Genomic DNA, 23,471 nt, shown 5'->3' with positions numbered 1-23,471 from the left:
GACACCTTCTGCAATTTCCACATTTAAAAAATCCAATCAAATTATGGTGAAACAAACTCCTGGATCATTGCAATGGTTGCATAATGATGGACTCACTGCATTCCTCAATGTAGGAGCATTTGTGTAAACTACATTTGGTCTATCCTCTAAGAAATCCGTTAGATCGGAATCCAATGTCAATAACTTCCAATGTTTATGCAAAATCTTATACAATTGATTAGCATCGCTTGTAAATTCTTTTATCATTCTCACTTTTTGCATGTTGTCATTGTGCTTCTTCTCTTTTGGTTTGAGTAAAACTGAATTATTAAGTTTTGAACTTCTTTCTCTAGCTTTTCTCACAATGTCCACAGCATAACCCCTTTCTAGTATTTTTTACCGAATGTGTTACATTCTTTTTCAAATTCTGCAAGTTCTTTACAGTTTCTTCTTGCTCTAATGTACTCTCCAGTTGGTATATTATTGATTACACTAAATTTGTGACAGCTGCTAGCTACCAAAACAGAAATGACTTCTGATGATTTCCTGTAGGTGTTAGACAAAATCCTAAAACCTTTGATATAAAGTGTGGTGTCTAAAAATTCTATCTCAGTAATATGACTATTGCAAGTAAATTGGATACCAAGTTGTAAACATTGAGTTCATTCACAAATGTGTTCAAACAAACAGTAGTCCCTTGCCATATCAAAAAGACATCCTCCATTAATCTTGCCCATAACTTGATCCATGGTCTATGTACATTGTCCGAATAAACATATTCAATCTCAACCATGCACATTGACAAATTTGCCAAAGCGGGGTGTAATTTGCTCCCATTGCCACCCCCTTTGTTTGTCTAAACAGATTCTCATTGAACAAAAAAACATTGTTTTTGAGTGTGAAATTCAACATATCTTTGACCATCATTACATGCAACAGGTATGATGCTGATTTTTTTGCCTATATGTAATCCAATGTTGTCAATGCCAGATCATGTTGGATACATGTATAAAGAGCCTTTACATCAAGCGTCACAAGCACAAAACCATCCTGCCATTCAAAAGTAGCTATAATATGCAATAAATGCATAGTGTCTAATAAGAAGTAAGTTGGCACCTCTTTCACAATAATATCATCAATATATTTCAAAAATGGTTCCTTGATCCACCCAATACCACTGACTATGGGTCTTCGTTCTGGTAAGTATTGTAATGCTTTATGCATTTTCGGTAAAAAGTATATTGTTGGTATTTTTGGGGTCCTGATCATTAAATAACTTTTATCCTCATCCGTTAGTAAACCGGTGCTCAACCATTTGGTAACCAGATTTTCTGCTTCTTTGGCTATACCATTAATAGACATGGTAGCCATTTTCTCATAAGACCTTGGTAGTTCCAAATGGGTGTAAGTCATTAAAAGATAGTCCTCTTTATTCATTATGCAAATGTTCCCACCTTTATCTGCCTGCTTGATAACAATCTCTGTATCTTCTCTTAATACCATTTTCGGCCCCAGAAATGGGGTAAATTTGGATATTGTCTTTAATCCCTCATTGGTTCAAATGTTTGGATTTAATATCCATTTCCCGAAGGATGCCAGTGCTGTCTGTCTCCTCATTAGGTTCCTGCAAGGACATCAGTAATTGTGTGTTCTGTATATCTGTGACCATTAGGTCGCTATCTGATTCCTGTCTACTCATCTGAACAAAGGCTTTCGGACGATTGCAGAATAATTTTTTTAATTTGAGTTTTCTCATGAATTTGAATAAATCAACCTGTATGTTGATCCAATTACTACTTTAAATTGGTGAAAACAACATCCCTTTATTTAATAATGTTATGTCTGCTTGTGTGAGTTCTTTGTTAGATAAATTGAGTACCGAATTCACCTCACTCACTAATTTGGTTCTTCAGAGCCAAGATCTGGTGACCGAGGAGGACCTTGATTTCCAAGGTAGAAACATATGTCGGCATAATCCACCTATTATTTGAAAATTGTAAAATTTAAGACAGTTGCATGAGATTGCTCAAGTGGTTCTTAATTTCACTATCAATGTGTTGTTCATTATTTATTAGGCATTGGTGCAAATGGGAAACATTGTTTAATTGTGATTTTATAAAGCTTTGTAGGGCTTGAAGCTATCCCTTTTTACCAACCTTTTGTAGCCTACTGGTGCCATTCAATACTAATGAGGGCTCATCAGATTAAGGGTTGGTCAGCACAGTGGAACACTAGCCCAGAGTTTAGCTACCATATGCAGGTAACACCTACTGCCCCAACTCAGATGAGTATGCAAGTACTGCTTCCTGCCCCTGCTCCTCACTAGTACCATCCGGTGAGAACAAATACCAGATGAGACAGCTCTACTGCCCCAAGAGTCTAGGGGTGGAAGACGAGACAAACTAAGATAGACTCCAAGAAACAATGCCTTAAACAATCAATGTACACGCTTTTGCCATAAAGAAATAGTTTAGGTTGCACAACACGAAGTAGGGATCAAAGTTAAATAACAGAAAGCACAAACAGTGTGCTGTATGTAACACAAGATGGATGGGGCTTCCAGGATACCGAGAGAGGAACTCACTACACTGAAGGGCAGATGAAAGCATAGGCAGGCTAAATGCTGAATACAAAGGTAGTGAACTCAACGTATGGTAGACAAACAAGACAAATGCAACATGAACATATGCAAATATAGGTTGCCAACATGGAGGTGACAGAAGCACAAGAGAACAGCCATTTTCCCAGCACATAGGCCACAGCAGGCCTAGAAGTTAGCAAGGGTCTTAGATGAGATGCTGAATTTACAAAGACACATTGATTTTAGGAGCTGTGAAGCTGCTCCAGACAGCAGCTGTAGCACACTCCAAGGTGAAGCACAGAAGGGAGTAGTGGGTTTGCAGAACGCAGAGACAAGATTACAGTTCCCAGGAGATGATACGGTAGCCTTTCAAATTCAATTAATAGGAACACTGACATCCGCTGATGTCCAGGTGCATGATAATAACATGCCAGAAAACCCCATAGAGAATAGGTAAAGGGTGTTCCATGAGGCCACAATAAACATAGCATGCATGTTAGAATTAGCTAAAACTCAATACATAAAAACAACATTTTACAACATGGTCCCATAACCGTTAATCAGGACATGATGAACACTAGTTATTCATTACAAGCCAAGTACAGATAAGACACCTGCTGAACTCTCTAGCAAACAAACAGAAACAAGTTGATGCAAAATGCCAAGCGAGGGAGCTTGAACCAACTAGTAAGGGTTTGGGGGGGGGGTTCTCCACTGAGGCGTTTTATTGAATGAAGGGTTACAATGGTGCATTTTACAGCACAAATTAAGTGAAAAATTGGGTAAAAAGATAGATAGTTTCCTGTTGGTTGTGTATAGTAAGTACAGTAAAAAATCCAATAGATGCATGTTTCCAACAGGGCACATGAGCATTTTCCAATGCATGTTCATGATGTCCTTGCATATAACATATGCCAGTGTAAAAACATTTTCAAGCTGGATGTGCCAATACATCACCATGCTTGCTGCACCGACACATGCTAGTATTCACATATAAGAATATACTCATGTTTGCTTTGTGCATCAAGACATGTCCATGCTGATTCTGCCACTATATGGTCGTATCCCCAGGTAAAAACATATTCGAGTTGGCTTTGGCATTAAAAATGTCCTACGACAATATGAAAACATGTCCAAATTGGCTGCACCAAAATGCAAGTCTAGCCACATAATAACACATCATGCTTGCTTTATCATAGATGGCCATATAAAATGCCATGTCTAAGAAATAGCTTGATCAGCTGCACCAAAATGCCAGTCTAGCCACATAATTACACATCATGCTTGCTTTATCATATGTTCCCGGTAAACAAATCTATGCCAATGAAAGAAACAGCTAGACTGGCAACACCAAAATGCAAGTATAGACACATAACATCCCTTATCATGCTTGCATTGTCAAAGAAGACCAAAAAATGGAATGCCATGGTAAGAAATGCCTGGCTAGACTAGCTGCCAGTCAACCGATGTAATAACACTCATCATGTTTGCTTTATCAAAGATGTCCATTAGAAAATGCCATACCACATTATGAAATGCCTGGCTAGACTTGCAGCACTAGAATGGTAGTCTAGCCAAGTAATAACACTTATCATGCTTGCTTTATCAGGTGCCCATGATGCTCGTATAGCCCCCTAAGCCGCCACCATATCAGTGGCCTGCCCTAGCTCAAACGCGTAAGCGCATAAGCGCATACCACACACATTCATACAATCATTTACAAAGCACTAATTCACACACCATTGCACCCGCTCATTCATATGCACACTCAACTCCCAACCACGCCTCATGCACTCACTAATTTATGCACACATGTACCCATGCAAAACAATACATTCTTACCTTCAGCCCGGTCCGGTCAACTCCTCACCATGCACCGCCTCCCAGGGAACACGTTGGAAGCCCTCCGGCTCCTGTGCCACATGAGCAGGAACGAGGAAGCAAAGATCACTTTTTGGTTCCTGTTTATGCACACAAGAGCCGGAGCACTTCTGACCCCAGACTGTCTGACTGTGCGGGGAGGCACAGAAGTGCCCATATGCACTTTCAGAGGTGCAGTTACCCAGCCTGCATCCCCAATGGGCCACGCAAGACTGAAAAAGCAAAAAGCCCTGGCCTTGCATGGTCCATTGACATGTGCACTGGGGAACAGATACTGTCAAAGGCAAATTATGTTTCTCTTTGACAGTTTAAGCGAGCCCAGGATCACTCGCTGAGCTGCAGAAAGCAGCTGAAGGGGCATTCAGTGTTTAGACCGTTCTGGCTTTGCTCCTCCATAATGTGTGAGGGTACTAAAAGGTCAGCACCCCCTCGGCCATTCTGGATGAGCCACCACTGTGAGTGTGTGATTTGAGTGCGGCAGAATGCATGTGAAGTGATAGGGCAGGTGGAGGACTGAGGCTGAGTTTGTGGTGAGTGAGTGCATGTATGAGTATCATGGCATTTGGGGGACTGAGGCTAAGTGTGTGTTTGAGTGCATGTATGAGTCCCAGGACAGGCAGAGAACTGAGCCTCAGTGCATATGTGAGTGAGTTTAAGTGTGAGTGTCAGGGCAGGTGTGGAACTGATGCCAAGTGCATGTGTGAGTGCATGGGAAAGCGTCCTGACAGGTGGAGGACTGAGGCTGAGTGCATGTGTGAGTGAGGCCAAGTGTGAGTGTCAGGGCAGGTGTGCAACTGAGGCAAAGTGCATGGGGAAGTGTCACGACAGGTGGAGGACTGAGGCTTAGTGCTTGTTTGAGTGTCAGGGTAGGTGGAGGATTGAGTGCGAGTGAGTGCATGTTTGCGTGTCTGTCTGTTTTCTCAGGAGCCAAAAGAGGCCCCAGGAGTTCTTAAACAAATATAAACCTCATTTCATGTTGCTCTGAAATTGTTGTATATGGGAAATATTCTGGTATCTGGACTCTGCATCGAATGCATTTCCATCTAATGCATTTGTATCGAGGGATTTGCATCGAAAAAATATGCATCAAATGCATGTTTTTGGGGGGTAAAGGGTTCAGTTGTGTTCTGGTGATTTTAAAGGGTAAAAAACTGGGGGGGGGGAGGTGCCCCCCCCCCCAAAAATGCATTTGATGCACATTTTTTCTATTACAAAAAATGTGATGCAAATGTCCCTTGATGCAAAAAAATCGATGCAAAGACCATAAACCAAAAATTCCTTTATCCTAAATATTTTTGGGGAAAGGATCCTATTTCCAACACACAACAATTTCAGAGCAACATGCAATGAAGGCCAGGTCGGGTCAGCATTACTTGGCGTTGCATGGTGTGCCACAGTATTACTGAACAGTGTGATGTCACCTTTAGGGATAATAATGCATATAAAAATCAACCTGTCGTTCAACGTTCATTACTCAGTTCTGGAATGAAACATGGTCTTTTTACGTTGCTCAGAAGTTGTATGCTGTAAATATTCCTTTCTGCACAGGAGAAAGGAGTATGTCCAACATACAAGAATATCAGAGAAATGTGTCGTAGAAGTTGGGTCAGCATTCATTGGTGCGACAGGCATGTGTCGCGGTAGAAGTGCAGTACAAAACAGTGCAGTACATAATTTCATTAATGAACAGTTGATGACTATCTAGCATCTGTTTTATATATTCATTATTACCCGCAAAGACACTGTGTTTACGGATACTAATGGATTTAAAATGGATGCAGGTGGCAGGGTCAAGAGGAAGGTAATATTTATTTTTTAACTCCTGCAAGCATCCTTTGCAGCCTAGCTTATCCGGCATTTGGTTGTTTCAAGCCCAAACTGCACTGCACATGTGCATGGGCAGTAGCTGTCAAAAGTTGTGCAGGGCACCCAGGTAGGTTTTGGGTGGCTGTGCTGATGTAAGGGGACAGGTAACCGCACACAGCATGCGGCTAAACAAGAATGAAGAATAGGCAATGTAATTCAGAACGACGGGACAGGATGAAAGGACGGATCTTAATGGTGAACAAAAAGGGATGGGAACCATGCCGTGGCTAGAGACTGCACACAGATATAATGGAAGCTCAATGCTTCTGTGTAAGTTACTTTTACAGGCACCACTCCTTGCATGCCCATGGAAAGGGGAAGCTGGAGTGGCTTCTGTGTCTGGACCCTAGGGCACAAAAAAGGAGTGTACTTACACGAGACAAGCCCGTATGGGTCCAGCCGGAACCTAGAGCAGATGCCGTCTGAGGGAACAGTGCGCAACACATTGTTACATTTATTTCACTATAGATACAAGGGAAGGGGAAGAGGTTGCATGCTGGGAATCCCAGCAGCCAAACTCTGAACAAAGGAATAACAGAAGCACAAGTGAGGACAAGAAGAGTAACATAAATAACTAGGGACAACTAGGCAGTTAAGTAAGCAAGATTTAGAAGGGGGTAAAGCAAGTAGAAAATAATCTATTTGCAATAATACAGGAGACTGGAACTGCAGACCGGCAATCAGGAACTGCAAATCTGGACAGATAACAGGGAAACTGTATCTCTGAAGTTAGAAAATAAGGGTGGTATAGAAGTCAGATTACAAGGAATACCTCTGAAGTGGGATAACGAGGGCTGGACAGAAGGTGAATAAAAGGAAACCCAGGACTAGAACTTGGAAGCTAAAGCCAGGAAACACAGACTGAAGGAAAGGAAGAAGGCAAAGCAGCAAGGGAGCCAGATAATAGGAGATAGAGAGCAAGGGGCTGCAGACAGGGAACACTGACTGCAGCTGAGGAGCAGGGCTGCAATGCAGGAAGCTCAGAAGAGCTGGGCAGAAGGCAGAGGAGAGAGCAGGCTGCAAGGCAGGGAGCCCCGAGTAGCAGGGCAGAAGGCAGAGGAGAGTAGCAGGCTGCAAGGCTGGGAGCCCAGAGGAGCATGGCAGAAGGAAGAGGAGGGTAGCAGGCTGCAAGGCAAGGAGTGCAGAGGAGCAGGGCAGAAGGAAGAGGAGGGTAGCAGGCTGCAAGGCAGGGAGCCCAGAGGAGCAGGGCAGAAGGCAGAGGAGAGTGGCACTGGAACAGGAGCAGGATCTGACAGCAACAGGCCGCCATCATGGTCGCGCCGCTAGCTGCAGCAATATGACTGCCTGGATCCCAAAGTCCTGCAGCATCCAGTGATCCTGGTTGGGGTAAGCAGCCTGCAGCTTCCCAGGACTTGCAGAACCACAAGAATCTTGAAATGTGCATTATTCGCCACTCTTCTACTTTGTACACAGTCCACGCATGTAAAACTGCATGGTTTGCAAATCTAAGATGGCAGACACCAATATCTGTTGACCAGTTGCCTAGCAACCTCTACCTCCGCTCATTGGGTGTTTACTCGCCTTATTCTGCCCGCATCCACCGGAAGGCATAAACCAGCCCCAAAATCAAGGCACTCATTACAAGTCACAAGCCTGTCTGTGCTTATCCATGCGCCGTACGCCCACGCCCGAACCCATGCCCAATTCAACATCACTATTGCCCACGACAACCCTACCGACAATTTGCAGCTGATGTCTACTACCAACCTGCCGAAAAGCATTGCTTCCTCCAAAACACATTGTTGTAAGATCCCCGCCACCCACATGTGCCTGTGCCATACCGACACTCGCCATCACCAAGTGACATTAATAACCGGCATATCATTTCCAAGTGTACCCATCACTAGTACTTGCATTGCACCTGCTTTAAATCACCTACAATGCAGCATTCAGCTCATTCATCGTCTGTTATTGCTGTACTCGTTCATGTATTGCCCACAATGCCTGATGAAAAGTAATTTGAACAAATAATACTGCCCCACACGCTCTGCGTAGTATTGTTTCATGCAGCTTTTCCAAACCACCTCGAGTGTTAGGAGACATCACTGTATATTACATACTATTACCAGGCTAATGAACGCACTACCTAGAACACCTGACAAAAAGCATTTAGATTAATGCCGCCCATTGAGACGCTTTGCTTTGTATCACGGTACGAAGCTTCCCACTAGCACCCATCAACTAACTTTACTCATCAACCCACAACCGCACGTTTACGTTTGTAACACAATTATCTGACTAGAGCCGGATCACTCACCTGAACACCCACGTAACACTGCCTCATTGTTGTTGTATTACTTGCCTTTGCTAGATTAACATTTTGCCTTACTTTGATACCCCTCGACTATCCACACCAATATTATATTCATTACTTTGCTAAAGACTGAATTGTTTAGCCTTCCCTAAACCCGCGCTGTCCAGAGATACTTATTGCTATTTGATATTCAGTATGACTGTTCTGTATTTATACTCATTGGGCCTCATTACGGTGGCGGCACCGTTAAACCCATTCCGCAATATTACGAGGTTCCCAGAGTGGGTCCCACGAGGGGACCAGGGAGCTAACAACTGGCCGGTCGTAATCGGCCCGTTGTTAGGGAAGGTCTGGGCCCGGGTTCCCTGAAGGAGGAATTACTGGGCCCTCCAAACTCAGAATGGCCCGGTAATTCCCCATTCAGGGAACCCGGACCCGATTTTGGAGACAGCCATGGCGCCAATAGCACCATGGCTACCTCCAAAGTCGTAATGAGGCCCATTGTGTTTGTGTGAGGTTGCCCTTGTTAGATTATCAGTTGCTCTCATATGGTATTCTGTGTACTGCCTCGCTAATGCCGTATTAGCTGTTCTACTTAGGACTGCTTTGCTTAGGCTTCAAGTGTTACTTATTGTATCTTGGTACCACTATTATGCTTGGACCGTACATCATACTTATTGTGCTTGCCCCCCTACGGCCGATATTACAGCCCACCACAGGATAGTCCATTATGCCTATAGAAAACATTTGTCAAATGCACCACAGATCTACCAAATCCACAGACGTACCACCATGTATACTGCCATTCACACCTTTATCATTAAATTATGACAAACAAATTCAGCTCACCAATATGATGGAAGTAGTAATACATCACCACCAACCTACTATGACACATAACATCACTGACCCCACTCTATGTTACAAAGGTACATTAATCCATATAGGCACAGGCCTAGCACATCTATACTGCCACAGACACCACCCCATACCATGCCCCAGTCCATTCCTGCCCAACACACCAGACTTCATCACAACACCACCTGTCACCCCTTCAACACAAACATCTACGCCTCTGCTAGGCTTAGCCCGTTACGCCAGACTCTCCTCCAGAACCCACACCCCCATCCCATGTATTAGACCTATAGTAGGAATCATAAGAAAAATAAGACTCTCCTCCCACCCAGGAACCATACTATCACCTACCCCCCCAGAAACATAACCACTTATTACCCACCCTCTGTTAAGGAGAATTCTCCAGAATGGCCAATTTCCCTTACCTACTGAGTCCCTCAGCAGCTTTGCTGGATTTCTAGGATTTGTATTTTTCAGTACTTTTCAAATCCGGTTGTTTGTTTCGTCCAGCCCTGGTGAAAGTGTGTGAAACCTTTCACCAATCCGAGGGCTTGTCCTTATCGATTCTTTAAACTAGATTTTCTGCCAACCAACTTCGTCCTCAACTCTTGGCAAAGAGTTAACCGCAAACTACCCTGAACTGTGTGATCTTGAGCAAAGACTTTGGTCCAATGACTTTGGGCCAGGCCCCTTTAATTTGATTTCCTCACTGTAGTTCCTTTTTCTAGATTGCCCTGCTTACTTACTTGTTGGTGCTGCTCAATTCTTGTCTAACTTTGTCTTTCCCTCCCTTTTAAATTGCTGGATTGCCACTTGCTCACACTTCATTTTGAGCCTAACTTGTCCAGAATATATTGGGTGTGGTGTAGTGTATTAAGAGTGTGATTTTTCAACTGCTTTACTTTAGTGACATTTTTTTACAAATGATGTGTAAATAAATGTATATTCTTTTACTCAGAAATATTGAGTCAGTGTTTGTTTGAATCATAGTAATTGCTGTCCTTTGTGTAACTATTGATACTGCTCACATACTCTTGAGATAAGTCTGGCTGCTCAGCCACAGCTACCACTTTACTGTGTAGTACAGGCTTTTACCAAAGGTGAACTTGTACTGTCACTTGTAGTCCTAATTGTATGTGGTGTTCCCAAAGGGTACTGCATATACTTCTGCCTAACACTGGTGGCAGCTCTGGGATCATGTATGGTGATCACTAGAGTGCTGCTATTACCTTGAATCAACTAACCACAAGGATAAACATCACTAAAAAGCAATATTAATCATGTCTGATATGGAAAGATACAGTCAGGAGACCCTCCTTAGTTACACTGTGGATTATCTGAAAGTTCTGTGTAGAGAAAGGAATCTCTCTGTTAAAGGCAAAAAGTCTGAATTGATTGAAAGGTTGTTAGAGAATCAAAGTCTGAAGGGTCGGTCTGAAATACCTGACCCCTCAGCAAATGTGGAAAATAATTTCTGTCCTTTGTGTAACTATTGATACTGCTCACTTACTCTTGAGTTAAGTCTGGCTGCTCAGCCATCACTACCACTTTACTGTGTAGTACAGGCTTGCACCAAAGGTGTATTTGTACTGTCACTTGTAGTCCTAATTGTGTGTGGTGTTCCCAAAGGGTACTGCATATAATTCTGCCTAACACCCTCCCACAAAACCAATAATTGCACCTCACCCTCATACTCCAAAGCCACAAATCCTCTTCACAAAAATCAATGCAGTACTCCACCACCTCCATCAGCATGTATAACCCAAACTAGGTGCTCCCCACAAGTCACGGAACCATGAAAAGGTGCCCTACTCAATGTTAGATCACGCCACTGACATACACAACCTCAAGTGATATCAATCCGGCACAAAGCCAAGTCAACGCCTAGCGTGTAATGCACAACAGAAATCCTTATTTATTTTTGTCTAAACGTTCTTTATTCTGAACGATGTACCACTCATATCACACCCCTCTCCTGGAAACCCCCTCTCCCCGGTCACACTGAACCAGGAATCAGGTTGGTTTGCAAAGTTAAAATATTTATTTATGGATTTACAATTGAATAACACTATGTTTTAATGGGTACACAATAATCACCAATTGGGTGATGTAACACTGAATAATCTCTTTAATACACAAGGAGTAATAGTGAGTAAAACAATTTAGCATAGAAATAATACTTTTGTGTGGGTGTTCAGATCAGATTTCACAGTGGTTAAAGGTTCCCCCTGTACACCCCTCAACCACCCAAAAAAGCAATGTAAAGAGATAGGAGGAGAGAGCAGGTATTCAGGAATGGCAGAATTCAAACAAAATACCAATCCCACTTTCCCCCAGCAAACACAAGAGAAAACAGAATTGACTGTCAAGCTGTCTGATTGGTTTTTAAAGTTATCCTTAGAATGGACTGGGCAAAAACACTAAATATGGTTTAAATTGCTGAAATTGTTATAATTCTTATGGTAGCAGCTTTGGATAGTTGCACACAAACACTAGCAATGATTCAATATCAAGGAACAATTTGAAATCTTAAAATTAAGGTCGGGAGCAATCATAAACTGTTTTACACGTGTAAGAATTTCCCAAAAAACAAAATCTGTTAGCAAACTTTCCACTGTGCGATAATCGCGATAACGGGATAACTGTAAGGATTTGGGATGCAGTTTTAGATGCGATTTAAAGCTATGGGTGTTAGCTACAAGCAGAAGTTTACATTATGTTTCTAGCACAAAACTGAGGAAGTTATGGACGTTTTTAGTGGAGGTCAATATTTCAAGCTAGGTGCAAGAATGGGAAAATGGGAATGCGCTTTTAAAATTACAAATGGGATTTCTAACACAAGAGGACGACTATGAAAATAAACGAATCCCCACAAGAACATAGCCATTTGATCAGGGTGACTGCCTGCATGGGACTCGCCTTCTTCAGATGAAAAATATCAGCGCAAAGATAGTTTTAACAATACTAGCACAGGAGGAAGATAGGAGGGATTGGATAGAGAGTTCAGGCAATTGAAAAGTACTCCTACCAATGCAGGTTCTGAAGACAAGATAGGATGGATTTAAGATAGGGATTGGACTAAGCAAGGTACATATGCTAGTGAAACAGTTCTATCTATAGATACTCACTAGATATGTTTCAAATGGACCCGTCAGGATTCGGGTCAGGGACTCTGGTCAGGGATTCTGGTCAGGGATTCTGTTCAGGACAGACTGCTGGGCACATCTGATTTGGCCGCGTCAAGGCACTCGGGACACCGCACGGCACAGGACTGGATCTGATCTCCAATGCACTCTGGTCACAGCACAGAACAGGACTGGATTGGATCTACCCTTTTTGGCTCTGATGATAATTATTTCAGCAGGCAAGCAGTACAGCACAGCCCCGCTGTATTTTAGTTCCTCTTAAGTTTGTGGGGTTGGTTCTGGAAATTGAGGCCTAGCTGAAAGTGGTTCAGCTGTGCAATGGGTTCTGCTTTGCCAAGTTTCTGGAGTCTGAGGCAAGGAAGATGGAAAGTTCTGCAACAGGGTGCTCCGCCAGCATTCGGATAGTGGGGTATCTGTCTGTCCTTTTTCTGCCCTCTGCTGTATCTATGTATGCTATGCTAGAGGGTGTGTGTGCTGGTTTAGCCTAAGCTCGCCCCTTTGACAGGGATTGGTCAGAATCTCCTCGCTGCCTTGATAGGAGGAGAAAAACTGTGTGTCATCTTTATGGTGTGAATTTATGAGGCTTAGAGTCTAACCCTAGCCTCTTGAACACAAAATCTACTTTTGACATAATACATATTTACACATATGCAACCTTTATAACAACCACACATATAGATTACATATTTTGTACAGCAGCTACTCCTCCAAACCCCATAGCTGTGGGATCTTGTGTCTGCTTTTCCCAGAATTTCACCCTTTTCATCAGGAACACAATGTCCCATTTATCAGCAAATTTCTACAAATGTGCACGTATAACGTGGGCATAATTGTTTAAAGTGTCATACTTCTAGCAGAATTACATTAGGTGTAAAATCACATTTTCTGCCGTTTCCTTACAAATTATGTCACATGATCTTGCTGCCTCTTGAAATGTGCAGCCAACATTTAGATGTACAGAACAATTCAGTTTCTTTTGTGTTTTTGACAATTTAAAGTGGCAAGTTATATGTATTTAAACAAAATGTTCTTAGTGAATGTTCTGCCACAGATGGTGGTTTGTCTCCACCTCCTTTCTCCCTGCAGTTCAGAAGCAGTCTCCTCCCTGTTCTCTTGGCAGAGGCCATTTTACGACGGTCCTCACACTTAGCCTTTCCTGCTTTGCAGCTGTTCATTGTTTCCGTCCCCACTGCAGACCAGATTCTTCCCACACCCTATAATTATCACTTAGGTGTGATTTCCTGTTGGAGGGAGATGGAGGGGGAGGCCTTGCCTCTGTGAGGAAAGCTGTTATTCCAGTTTGGTAGCTTTAGCCAACTTATTTTAACTGTTAATTCTGTTTAATTTTCCCTTAGCATACAACAAACTTGTGGGATCAAATCACAGCTAAATACTTCTTCAAGATTTTAAACCATGGATTCAAAACAATTACGAGATGGGTTACTCTCAATAACAGGCCTCCTAGCTTGCAAACATTTTGATTTTAGTTTATACATGTTTACATTTTTAATCCTGCAGGCCCCTGACAGCTGTCATTCAGGCGGCCGACGGTACTGCGCCCAGATTTTGACAGATCCACTTTTGCTGTGGAAATCCCTTGATGCTTTCAGCTTTTCATGACATTGTATGTTCACAATGATTTCTTATACTAAGTGAATTGTAGCACCCAGTAAGAATTTTGGATGCTTGAGGGTGTTTTGTACCGACATTCTCAGTTTCAGCAACAAAGAAAATGTGATTTAAAGCAAGATTTTGGGTTTCATCTAGCAAAGCACTGCTTTTCCTTCTGTACTCCATCTTCACATTTTGTGGAGCCCAGTGACATGTTTCAGGAGTGAGATCTCTGTTCCACCACTGACAACATGCATGGCAGATTGGGCAGCCATATTTTTGTGTTTTGCAAAGCGTGATTTTCAGAGGTTTTGGCACGCACAAGGGTTTTGCAGCAATTTTGATGTTTCCGGCACCATCAGAACACAGTGTTTCCGCATCGCAGAGCAACAAGTGGGTTGAAACATCCCACATTCTTGAATATAAACTCGTCTTTCTAGTAACAACCAAAACCTGGCTTCATGCAGCTTCAGGCCTGTTGCTCACACTAGCGATACCACCTGACTACACGTTACTTAGATCTGATCGCCAGGAGGCCACCGGTGGAGGAGTAGCCATTATCTACAGAACCCCTCTCCAGTTTAGAGAGTGTAAAACAGAAACATTACCAGGTCAGGAACTCCTTGCCCTTAACCTAGCCACAGACCCCAACACCACTATTAGTTTCTTAATAGTGTTGAGAGCCCCCCACGCTACCAACAACCCAGATATTGAACTACCCTTACTAATTTCGCCTATCCTCAAACCCAATATGAAATTCATTCCCTTAGGAGACATTAATCTGGGATACAACGACCAATCAGACCGCAAATCTACAGCCTCCCATTATGCATTCCTAGAAATGCAATTTAAACAAATTGTTAATGCCCCTTCACACTCAAAAGGACGAATCCTTGACTGGATTCTAACAGTGAACACTAGAGTCCTCCTAGAAGACATCAAAGAAATGTCCTGGACCGATCACTTCCTCATCAGATTCAATATCACCACAATGAAGGAGCAACTCCTCCCATCACACCCCCATTACCTACCCTGATTAGAAACTCTAGGAAACTCACCCCGAAAACCTAATTCCTCTGCTAAATAAGCTCATTAATACTCAACCCTCATCACACTATCATACCTGCCTGAAGCCAACCATCGATGAAACACTTGGTTCCATGATGACCTCATTGAATATAGAAGAAAAAAAGAGCGCTAGAACACCTCTTTAGAAAAACCCCCACTAATGAAACCAAAAAAGTACTTCAGCTAGTATCAAAGTCCTACAAACAGGAAGTATACACCCAAAAAGCAAATTCCCTAAACTTACGCATCACTAATGCCGCCTCCAACAGCAAAGAACTATTCGCCATTATCAAAGAATTAGAAACTCCCATCCTTCCTCCCAGTATAGTCAAAGTAAGTAAAGATTGGTGCACTACCATCCAAGACGCACTAGCCTGCAAAATAAATACTCTGCAAAACAATATCGATCTGCAAATAGAAATACTAGGAACTACTACAGAACCAGCCCTTCTGCCAGAATTCCATTTTACTCCAGTCACCATAGACCAAGTACTAAAAACCATAGCCTCTCTCAAACCCTCAAATTATAAAATAGATAACTTTCCTGCCAAGTTATTCAAGGACTGCGCCCCCACACTAGCACCCACCATCACCAATTTCGTTAATGCTTCATTCTACACCAATACTATGCCAACTAACATAAAAAAAAGCCTGGGTTACCCCTTTCCTCAAAAAACCCACATTAGATCCCACCATCCTCACCAACTATAGACCCATCACCACAGTCCCCTTCCTACTCAAAATCATAGAAAAAATTGCCTACACCCAAGTCCAATACGACCTTGAATATAATAAATTGCTAGGAGAAAGACAATCGGGCTTCCGCTTCGGTCACAGCACTGAGACAGCTTTGCTGGATCTAAAAAATCAAATGGATGTGGTCAGGGACTCAGGGAAACTATGCATTCTCCTACTACTTGGCATGTTTCTTCTCCGATGTCCACAAACAGACCGTGGGAGTCCTGTGATGACACAAACATCTCAAATGTTCTTGGCCATCGATGCTTATTTGTGCATTACAGGCTTGGTGAAAAGCAGTTTTTGAATGGCTTATAACTTTGGCACTACTCAATTGAATATCATTCTAGACATGATTCTGAATGGTTTTGGAAAGTGTGGTGCTGTTTTATCAAGAGGGAACAAAACTTGGGGTGCGGTCCCAAAATATTGTAAAAGCTTATACATGTGGTGCCATTTAACAAATCTGCACAAATATTTGCAAAAATATTTTAGATTTAAACATAAATGTGTTTGCAAAATTTGGTGTAGTTTTGTGACCATCTTGGAAAAGGATTTTCCTTCCTACAGCGGGATGTTTTGTCAAGAAGGGGCTAAATTAAAGGGGGTTGTTAACATTTTTAGATTGCTTATAACTTTGTTGCCGTTTGATGAATGTAGACAACAGTTTAGAGACCCAACCCTGAATGTTTGTGCAAAATCTGAATGGATTTTGTCAAGTGGAAGCTAAGTTATACAACTATTTATTTATGTACATTTTAACACTTAAAAAAAAATTAAACATGTTATGCTCACCTGGTCTCTGCGGAGGCGTTGGGGCATGGTTGCAGCCCTCCCAGGAGTTAGATCACCCCCTTCAGGTCTCTCCCCCTGCGGACAAGCTGTGGGCGGCAACAGTTGGTGGGACTGCTCCTGCGTGGATATGAGAAAATGTGAGTGCGCTGATTGGTGACTGTTGTACCTCCCAAACCCTTCTATCCAAGGTGCGATTTCTGTGGGCACGTACCGGCCCATAAGGCTCACCTGGTAAGTATGGATGATGAGCTCTCTGTCCTGCTCCTTCTGGCAGGGGCGCTTGTTGATGGGATCTATTCCTTCACTGATACCTGGTAATAGTTCAGTCCAGCTGTGACTATGCTTCTCCTGGTTGGTGGTAAGTGTCTCTCAATGTCTCTTGTCTTTTCGCCTTTCCGTTTTGTCTTGGTATTATTGTTCTCAATGTTATTGTTAATCCCTGAATAACGTTCTCCCTTCTGTTTTTTTCTAAATAGGTGGAAATGCGGCCCAAAAGCAGCTTTGTGGGCGCGGAACGTGGCCGGGATGATGATGGATGAAACTACAATATCCGACAACAGGTGAGTGATGGTTTAAGGGAAAGCGCGAGGTTTGGTGGTGGCATGACCTTAAACTTAATGTCTGTTAAGTGTCTAACCTCGCCTTTCATTGTTATTTGCAGGTGCTGAGGCTGCGAATGGAGAGCGTCATGCTGCGGTGTCAAGATGAAGATTTCAGCTTCCTGGAAGATGTGAAGGTGAGCCGCTGTGCCAAGATGATGATGTCGGCGTTCTGGAAGATTTGAAGGTGAGCCGCTGTTCCAAGATGAAGATGTCTGCGTTCTGGAAGATTTGAAGGTGAGCCGCGATGTCAACCAAGACGTGCACAGGTGAGGACAGGATCCCCAGGTGGTAAGTATGGAGACAGGAGTTCCAAGGTAAGTTGAATCCCAGGCGGCGGTGAGTGTTACGCTGCATGGAAATGCAGAATAACGTGAAGCATCTGCCTCAGGGATCGGAGCATCTAATATAGCTGTGACCATGGGCACGCCCACTAGGCTTGGCTTGCCTGCCACACCCTGCCACTCCTAGTGAGTCAACAGTTGCGAGGCAACCCAATAGCAGTAGCCCCATCCAAGAGTGCATGTGGGGCTGCTTTAAAGATGAAAGTTCCAATGTTAAATACACGATGCACCCAAAATGAGGTGCTATGTCCATGATAAAGAAATATTTGACCCAAATGACTGTGTCGTTTATTGTTCTTTATGAGCCTGGCGCCAAAGGCGCCAGGTCTGCGCTCTTGGCCCAAAGACCATGACAAACATGGGTGGATTTCCAGCAAATTGATGTAAGGCGCATTGGCAAGGACCTGAAAGCATGGTTTTGCAAATGTGTGGGTCTTTTATTTTTTTACAAGTGTCATAATATAGGTAAAAAAATAGGGATATAGCTTTGGTGACAGCGGTATAGACTGTGGCCATGAGCAGTGGCCAGATAGGCAGGGTCATGCCATAAGGTCATGACCCGAAAAATCTGGCTAATGGCCATGACCACGAGGGGCGGCCAATGAGGATAAATAGGCCATGTCCACCAGGGACCGGCTATGTGGTAAAGTTTTTTGAAATTGGTATAGATTTGAAAGGGAAAAGTGCTTGTGGTAATATGGTCATAGTGTTTTCTCTTCGGCATCTGTAGGTCGCCCTTGTGGGATGTTTTACCCATGCATCCGAGCCCTACCTCAAAAACTGTGCAGTACTGGCATTGAAAACATCATGATAGCCAGAGCTTCCCAGAAAATGCCCAGGGAAATGCATGAAGAATAGGCTGCCACCCATTTTTGCCGATGTTATGGGCACAGAAGGGCACTGCCTAAAACCCCATTGGACTACCCACACAGTAGCCTGAAACCATTGGGAATGGCAATGCTGATTGCCAAGAGCAACCTAGAATTTTGGGGAATTCATTTTCTTAAATCCCAAAAATGGGTGCATTACCAGTACTCACCACTATCAGAAAGCTGGCGTTTTAAAACAACACCAGACTTTTTTTGTGTAAAACTAAATAAATGAACCCAAAGCAGGCCAAAGAAAGACTTACTGAGGGGTGGATACAATGTAAAGTTATATTCTGAAGTGACTTGAAGGTTTATAACAAGACTGGCTGAGCTGTGGATTTCAGCAGTTTAAGTAAATTTGGACTGAAAGACACTAAAAATCTAAATGTTGAAAAGAAATGAGTGACCTACTTTTGAGTGTCACATAGGTTGCAATTGTTTAAATGTCATAGTTTTAAACTTAGAATCAGCATTCTAGCTGCATATGTAAAAATGGTTAGTTTTATTTGAATGCAGAAAACTGGGTAACTAAAAGTGATATTAGCTGGGGCCTGGCTTAAGGAACTGAATTCTGCCCACCAGCTACCCCCGACAGGAGATGAGACTTGCACAACAGCTGTGTTCCCAGGCCTAGCTGCCTTTTGCTGCTCCCACCAAAAGGGATATGACACTTCTCTGATTGAATTACCTGGGCTCTGCAGGAAATTGAACAAAGCCCTGTCCTTACTCAGGCAAATGTTTTATTATGGGGGCCGTAAAAGTGCCTTCCTCCTGGAAGGAAAGGGGAGGAGCACTGCCTGTGAGAGCAAGCTGGCTTGGCAGAACTGGAAAAACCAGAAATTCAACCTTGTGCTGGGGGGAAACCACACCCCTTTGGGGCCAGAACATAACTCTAAAAAGATGGATCATTCATAGAGCGGACTTGTGAACATTTTATAAATGATACCATAATTCTTGTGATTTTTCTGCCCACATTTTAGGAGGTTTTTAGAACCGGTGGTATGATCTGGGGGCAAGCTAGCAGTTAAGAGGGTATTACTTAAAATGTATGCATGTTAAAAATCTGACACTTCATCAATTAATGCCCATACTCCTTGCGCACATGTGTGTAAATTTGGGTTAATGTCCGATATTGCAAAACCAGTTAAAAAGTGCAAATGTTGCCATTTCTGAATGCAAGCTCCCAGGAAGAGCAGATTTGGACAGGGTATACCTCCTGTGATATGTGATGGGTGCATGTAATTTTAAACAAATGTGTACCTGTGCAAATATGTCTTTTGGGTCAAAATATAGATTGTGTGTAATTTGACAGGGGTGGGTTCTCTGTATCATAAACAGACCTCATCATGATGACACTTCATTTCATTCCCCCAATCAAGGGGAAGAGGATGAAGTGGCCAATGACAAGTGGAGAGGGGTAGGGTCTAGAAAGCTAGCCTCTCCACCCACTTTCAAAACACATAAAAGCAGACAGTCAGGACAGATAGGGACATTCAATTCCATTTGCTGCAATGCGCTCTGCCGGACCACACAACATCCAGAAGATACTAGATTCCACACCTAGACTTTAAAACTCCAAAGAACTTGATTCAGAACTCAAAGCAAGGGCCTAAACCCACAAACTGAGAACTCTTCTCAGTGGGCCTCAGCATCCAGCAAACCTAACAGCGATAGCAGCATCCAGAAGCCGTACAGATCAGCGCTGGACCAGAGAAAGCTGTGCAGAAAGATCCAGAAGCAGTGCTGTACCCAGAGAAAGCAGAGCAGTATCCAGAACCAGAGGCAGAGCAGAGCTGACCCAGACCGCTGTTCGCAGAACTAGAGAGCTGACCCAGACGCTGTGCGCAGAAACCGTCCGTGGCGACCAGATCCGTGGCTTTTTGCAGGCATTAAAAACCAACCCGCAAAGGGACCAGGGAGCTAATTACGGTACCGCAATTTGCGGTGCCGTAATTAGCACCTTCCCCATTCCCATTATGCCCTATGGGGCAAAAATGGGAATGGGGAAGGGCAATGGGAGAAGGGGGAATTACCGCCCCACCAACCTTGGAATAGGGCGGTAATTCCCCTTTCCACCAAGGAGGTGCTGGTATTTTACCGGCATGGACCAAGGTGCTAACAGCACCTTGGTCCACCGCCGTCCGTGTAAAGAGGCCCTATGTACTTTACTGAGATTTTTTAAGTTCTCTTTTTTAACTGTGAGAGGTGGTTCCTAAAGGAACCTTTTTTTGTTGTTTTTTGATTTTTTGTTTTGTTTGCAGAAGAGGTTAGAACATAAGGTGGGGCAGGTAGAGAGCATAAAATGTTGCACATGTGTTACATCATAGGTATGGGGCAGTGTTTCTCATGCTCCTTGATTACAGCTTCAAAACATTGTGTGTTGCAGTATATACAGAGGACGGTTGTCTTCAGAAGATGTGGATCAACAGCCTCTTTTATTGCTTCCAAGGTAGCTGGTGGGATATTGTGTCCCACAGAAGTAGGCAGTGTGGTTACAGTAGTGGTTGAGGAAGATGAGTTGAAGGAAGACAGCCCACTACTTGCTAAGGGAGGAGCAGCTTTTCTGAGAGCATTGCAGTGGTTGGATTGGGTGTGTCGGTGCATGGATCTGGTCCCATAAGAGTACTGTCCGGGTAGTATAATGTTGCACTCAGTGCATTTCACTTTGGTAGCTTAACCTTTGGTACATTCCCAACAGTGGTAAAGAACTGCCGCACCCATGATTCGCTCTTGGTGCTAGAGGTAGGTACTTCCTCTGCCTCATCTTCTTGATCCTCTTCATTGTCTTTGGAAGTACTGTGCTTTTTTTGTCATGAAGGTCCTCCAGCTGGTGGTGGTGGTGGTGGCTCTTTCGTAGGAGGGATGGCAATAGCTGATGACATTTTTAAGATAAGTCCCAGTTTTGCTAATATTCCTCCAAGTATGTGCTGTGTACTAGATTGTAAATGGATAATGAGTAAGAATAGGTGTAGGAGCAGTGCAAGGGGGACAGTTTGAGCTTCAAAGTTCCTAGATCAGTAGAAAGTGCAGTTCTAAACTGTCTGTGAAGCACAGACCCAATCGCGAAGAGCAGACGCATTTGCGGACACGTCATCATGCCGCGCGCTAGCGCATGGTCACGTGACACTGTCTGGAAGGTCCATGATAACTTCAGACGTGAGCAAACATCAACAGATGCAAAAACAGTGGAAAAAGTTTCAAAAAGTGTATAGAAGTGATAAAAATTATTCTAGAATTTGGGAAATGGAAGAGTTTTAAGGGGAAACTTTGTTAAGTGGACACAAATGTTGCTATAATCGTGTAAGCATGATATTAGTAAGTTATTAGCATGCACTGGTAAAAACCCATGAAATTCACTGAAAAAACGTTGTTAAAGGGATGTTATGGTTGAGTTGCACTAATAAAAACCTAGGATATTCACAGGAAAAACTTTGTAAAAGGGATGTTATGGTTAAGTTGCACTAATAAAAACTTATGAAATTCAATGAAAAAACTTTGCAAGTAAAACCAAAAAACGTCAGAAATGTGCCAGTTATGGTAAGCTAAGCAACCATAACTCGCACCACCACCATGCACTGCTAAGACTAACACCCAGGACATCAAAGATGACATCACAAATGTCACTGATGACTTCACAAATCTGGGCCACTTGTCTTTGTTCATTGACATATCTAGGCCAGGTGGTTTTGTTCACTGACAGTCAGAATATTAGAATTCAAAAGGTGCTTTAAATCTATAAGTTCACCTTGTTGTATGTTATCGCTGTACCCACTATATATTCTAACATATAAATGGGCCACTAGCCATGGCCTTTGACCTTGATCAGTTTGTACATCTTTTGGTCATGTCCACTGTATATTTTAAAATAATAAAATGCAATGGCCTTCGGCCGTGCCCACTTTATATTAATTACAGTAACCATGCACTAGCCATGGTCTTTAACACTAGGCAGTGGCCACTTCCTTTGGCTGTGCCGACTGTATATTCTAACATATTAATGGGCACTAGCTATGGCCTTTAGCCACCGCCACTGACTATAGCTTTCAATGTTGCCCACTGTATATTTTAAAACAGTGATGAGCTCCTAGGCATGGCTTTTAACCATGGACATTGGTATTTTTGAACACTAACCGACCACTATCTATGGCCTTTGGTACTGGCTAGTGACCCCATCCTTTGTCATGGCCAAGTAACTTATAAATGTTATGTCTAATTCCGTTATTGATGTAATCAGTTATATTCAATGTAATTAGTGTTGTCACCAGTGAGGGCATCAGTGATGTGATTTTTAATGTCATCAGTGTTCTCATATAACATGTAATTAGTGTTCTCATCAGTGATGTGATCTCTGATGTCATCATTGTGGTCATAGTCTACACAACCTGGGCATGAAGATAATCTGGCTTTAGCTGAATTTCAGGGGTTTTGATGCCTTAAGTTCCCACTTTAACATCCCTGCAACTATAGTGTATTCCTTGAATTTCAAGGGTTTTGTTATTCCATAGATTTTTAGAACGCTTGCAGATCACTAGCATGGTCCTCGGTCATGGTCAGATGGCACATAATTGCAAATTATAATTACTGAATTGATGGGAAATCCACTGTAGCTGTAAACATATCTGGTTTTTATTATGTATAAAAGATTGTAGGTTTTCAGAACTCACAATGTTTTTAGTCAATGCGCAATGGGATGAAAATATTTGCAGAGGATCACACACTTTGGTTAAGCAGCATGTTACAAGCCCCTTGTTTTATGGCTGATCTCTTGGTGAATGTTGTGATATATCACACGACCCCGAATAACAGCATTTAAGCAGCACGGAAACATTAAAAAATTATCAGCTGCAAGAATAACATATGCCCA

General features: G+C 42.9%; 1 protein-coding gene across 1 annotated transcript in view; it reads left to right on the top strand.

Annotated features, from left to right (window-relative positions):
• Positions 1 to 23,471, top strand: part of LOC138471220 (vomeronasal type-2 receptor 1-like) — a 221,752-nt gene that overhangs the window by 182,654 nt on the left and 15,627 nt on the right. Inside the window, exon 8 of the mRNA XM_069609040.1 lies at positions 17,457 to 17,531. Coding sequence (XP_069465141.1) covers positions 17,457 to 17,531 — 75 coding nt within the window. The remainder of the gene's footprint in view (positions 1 to 17,456; positions 17,532 to 23,471) is intronic.

The sequence above is a fragment of the Ambystoma mexicanum genome, chromosome 1p (genome assembly GCF_040938575.1).
Source record: "Ambystoma mexicanum isolate Mex_15411 chromosome 1p, UKY_AmexF1_1, whole genome shotgun sequence".
NCBI lineage: Eukaryota > Metazoa > Chordata > Amphibia > Caudata > Ambystomatidae > Ambystoma > Ambystoma mexicanum.
This window is presented reverse-complemented; position numbering and strand designations above follow the sequence as displayed.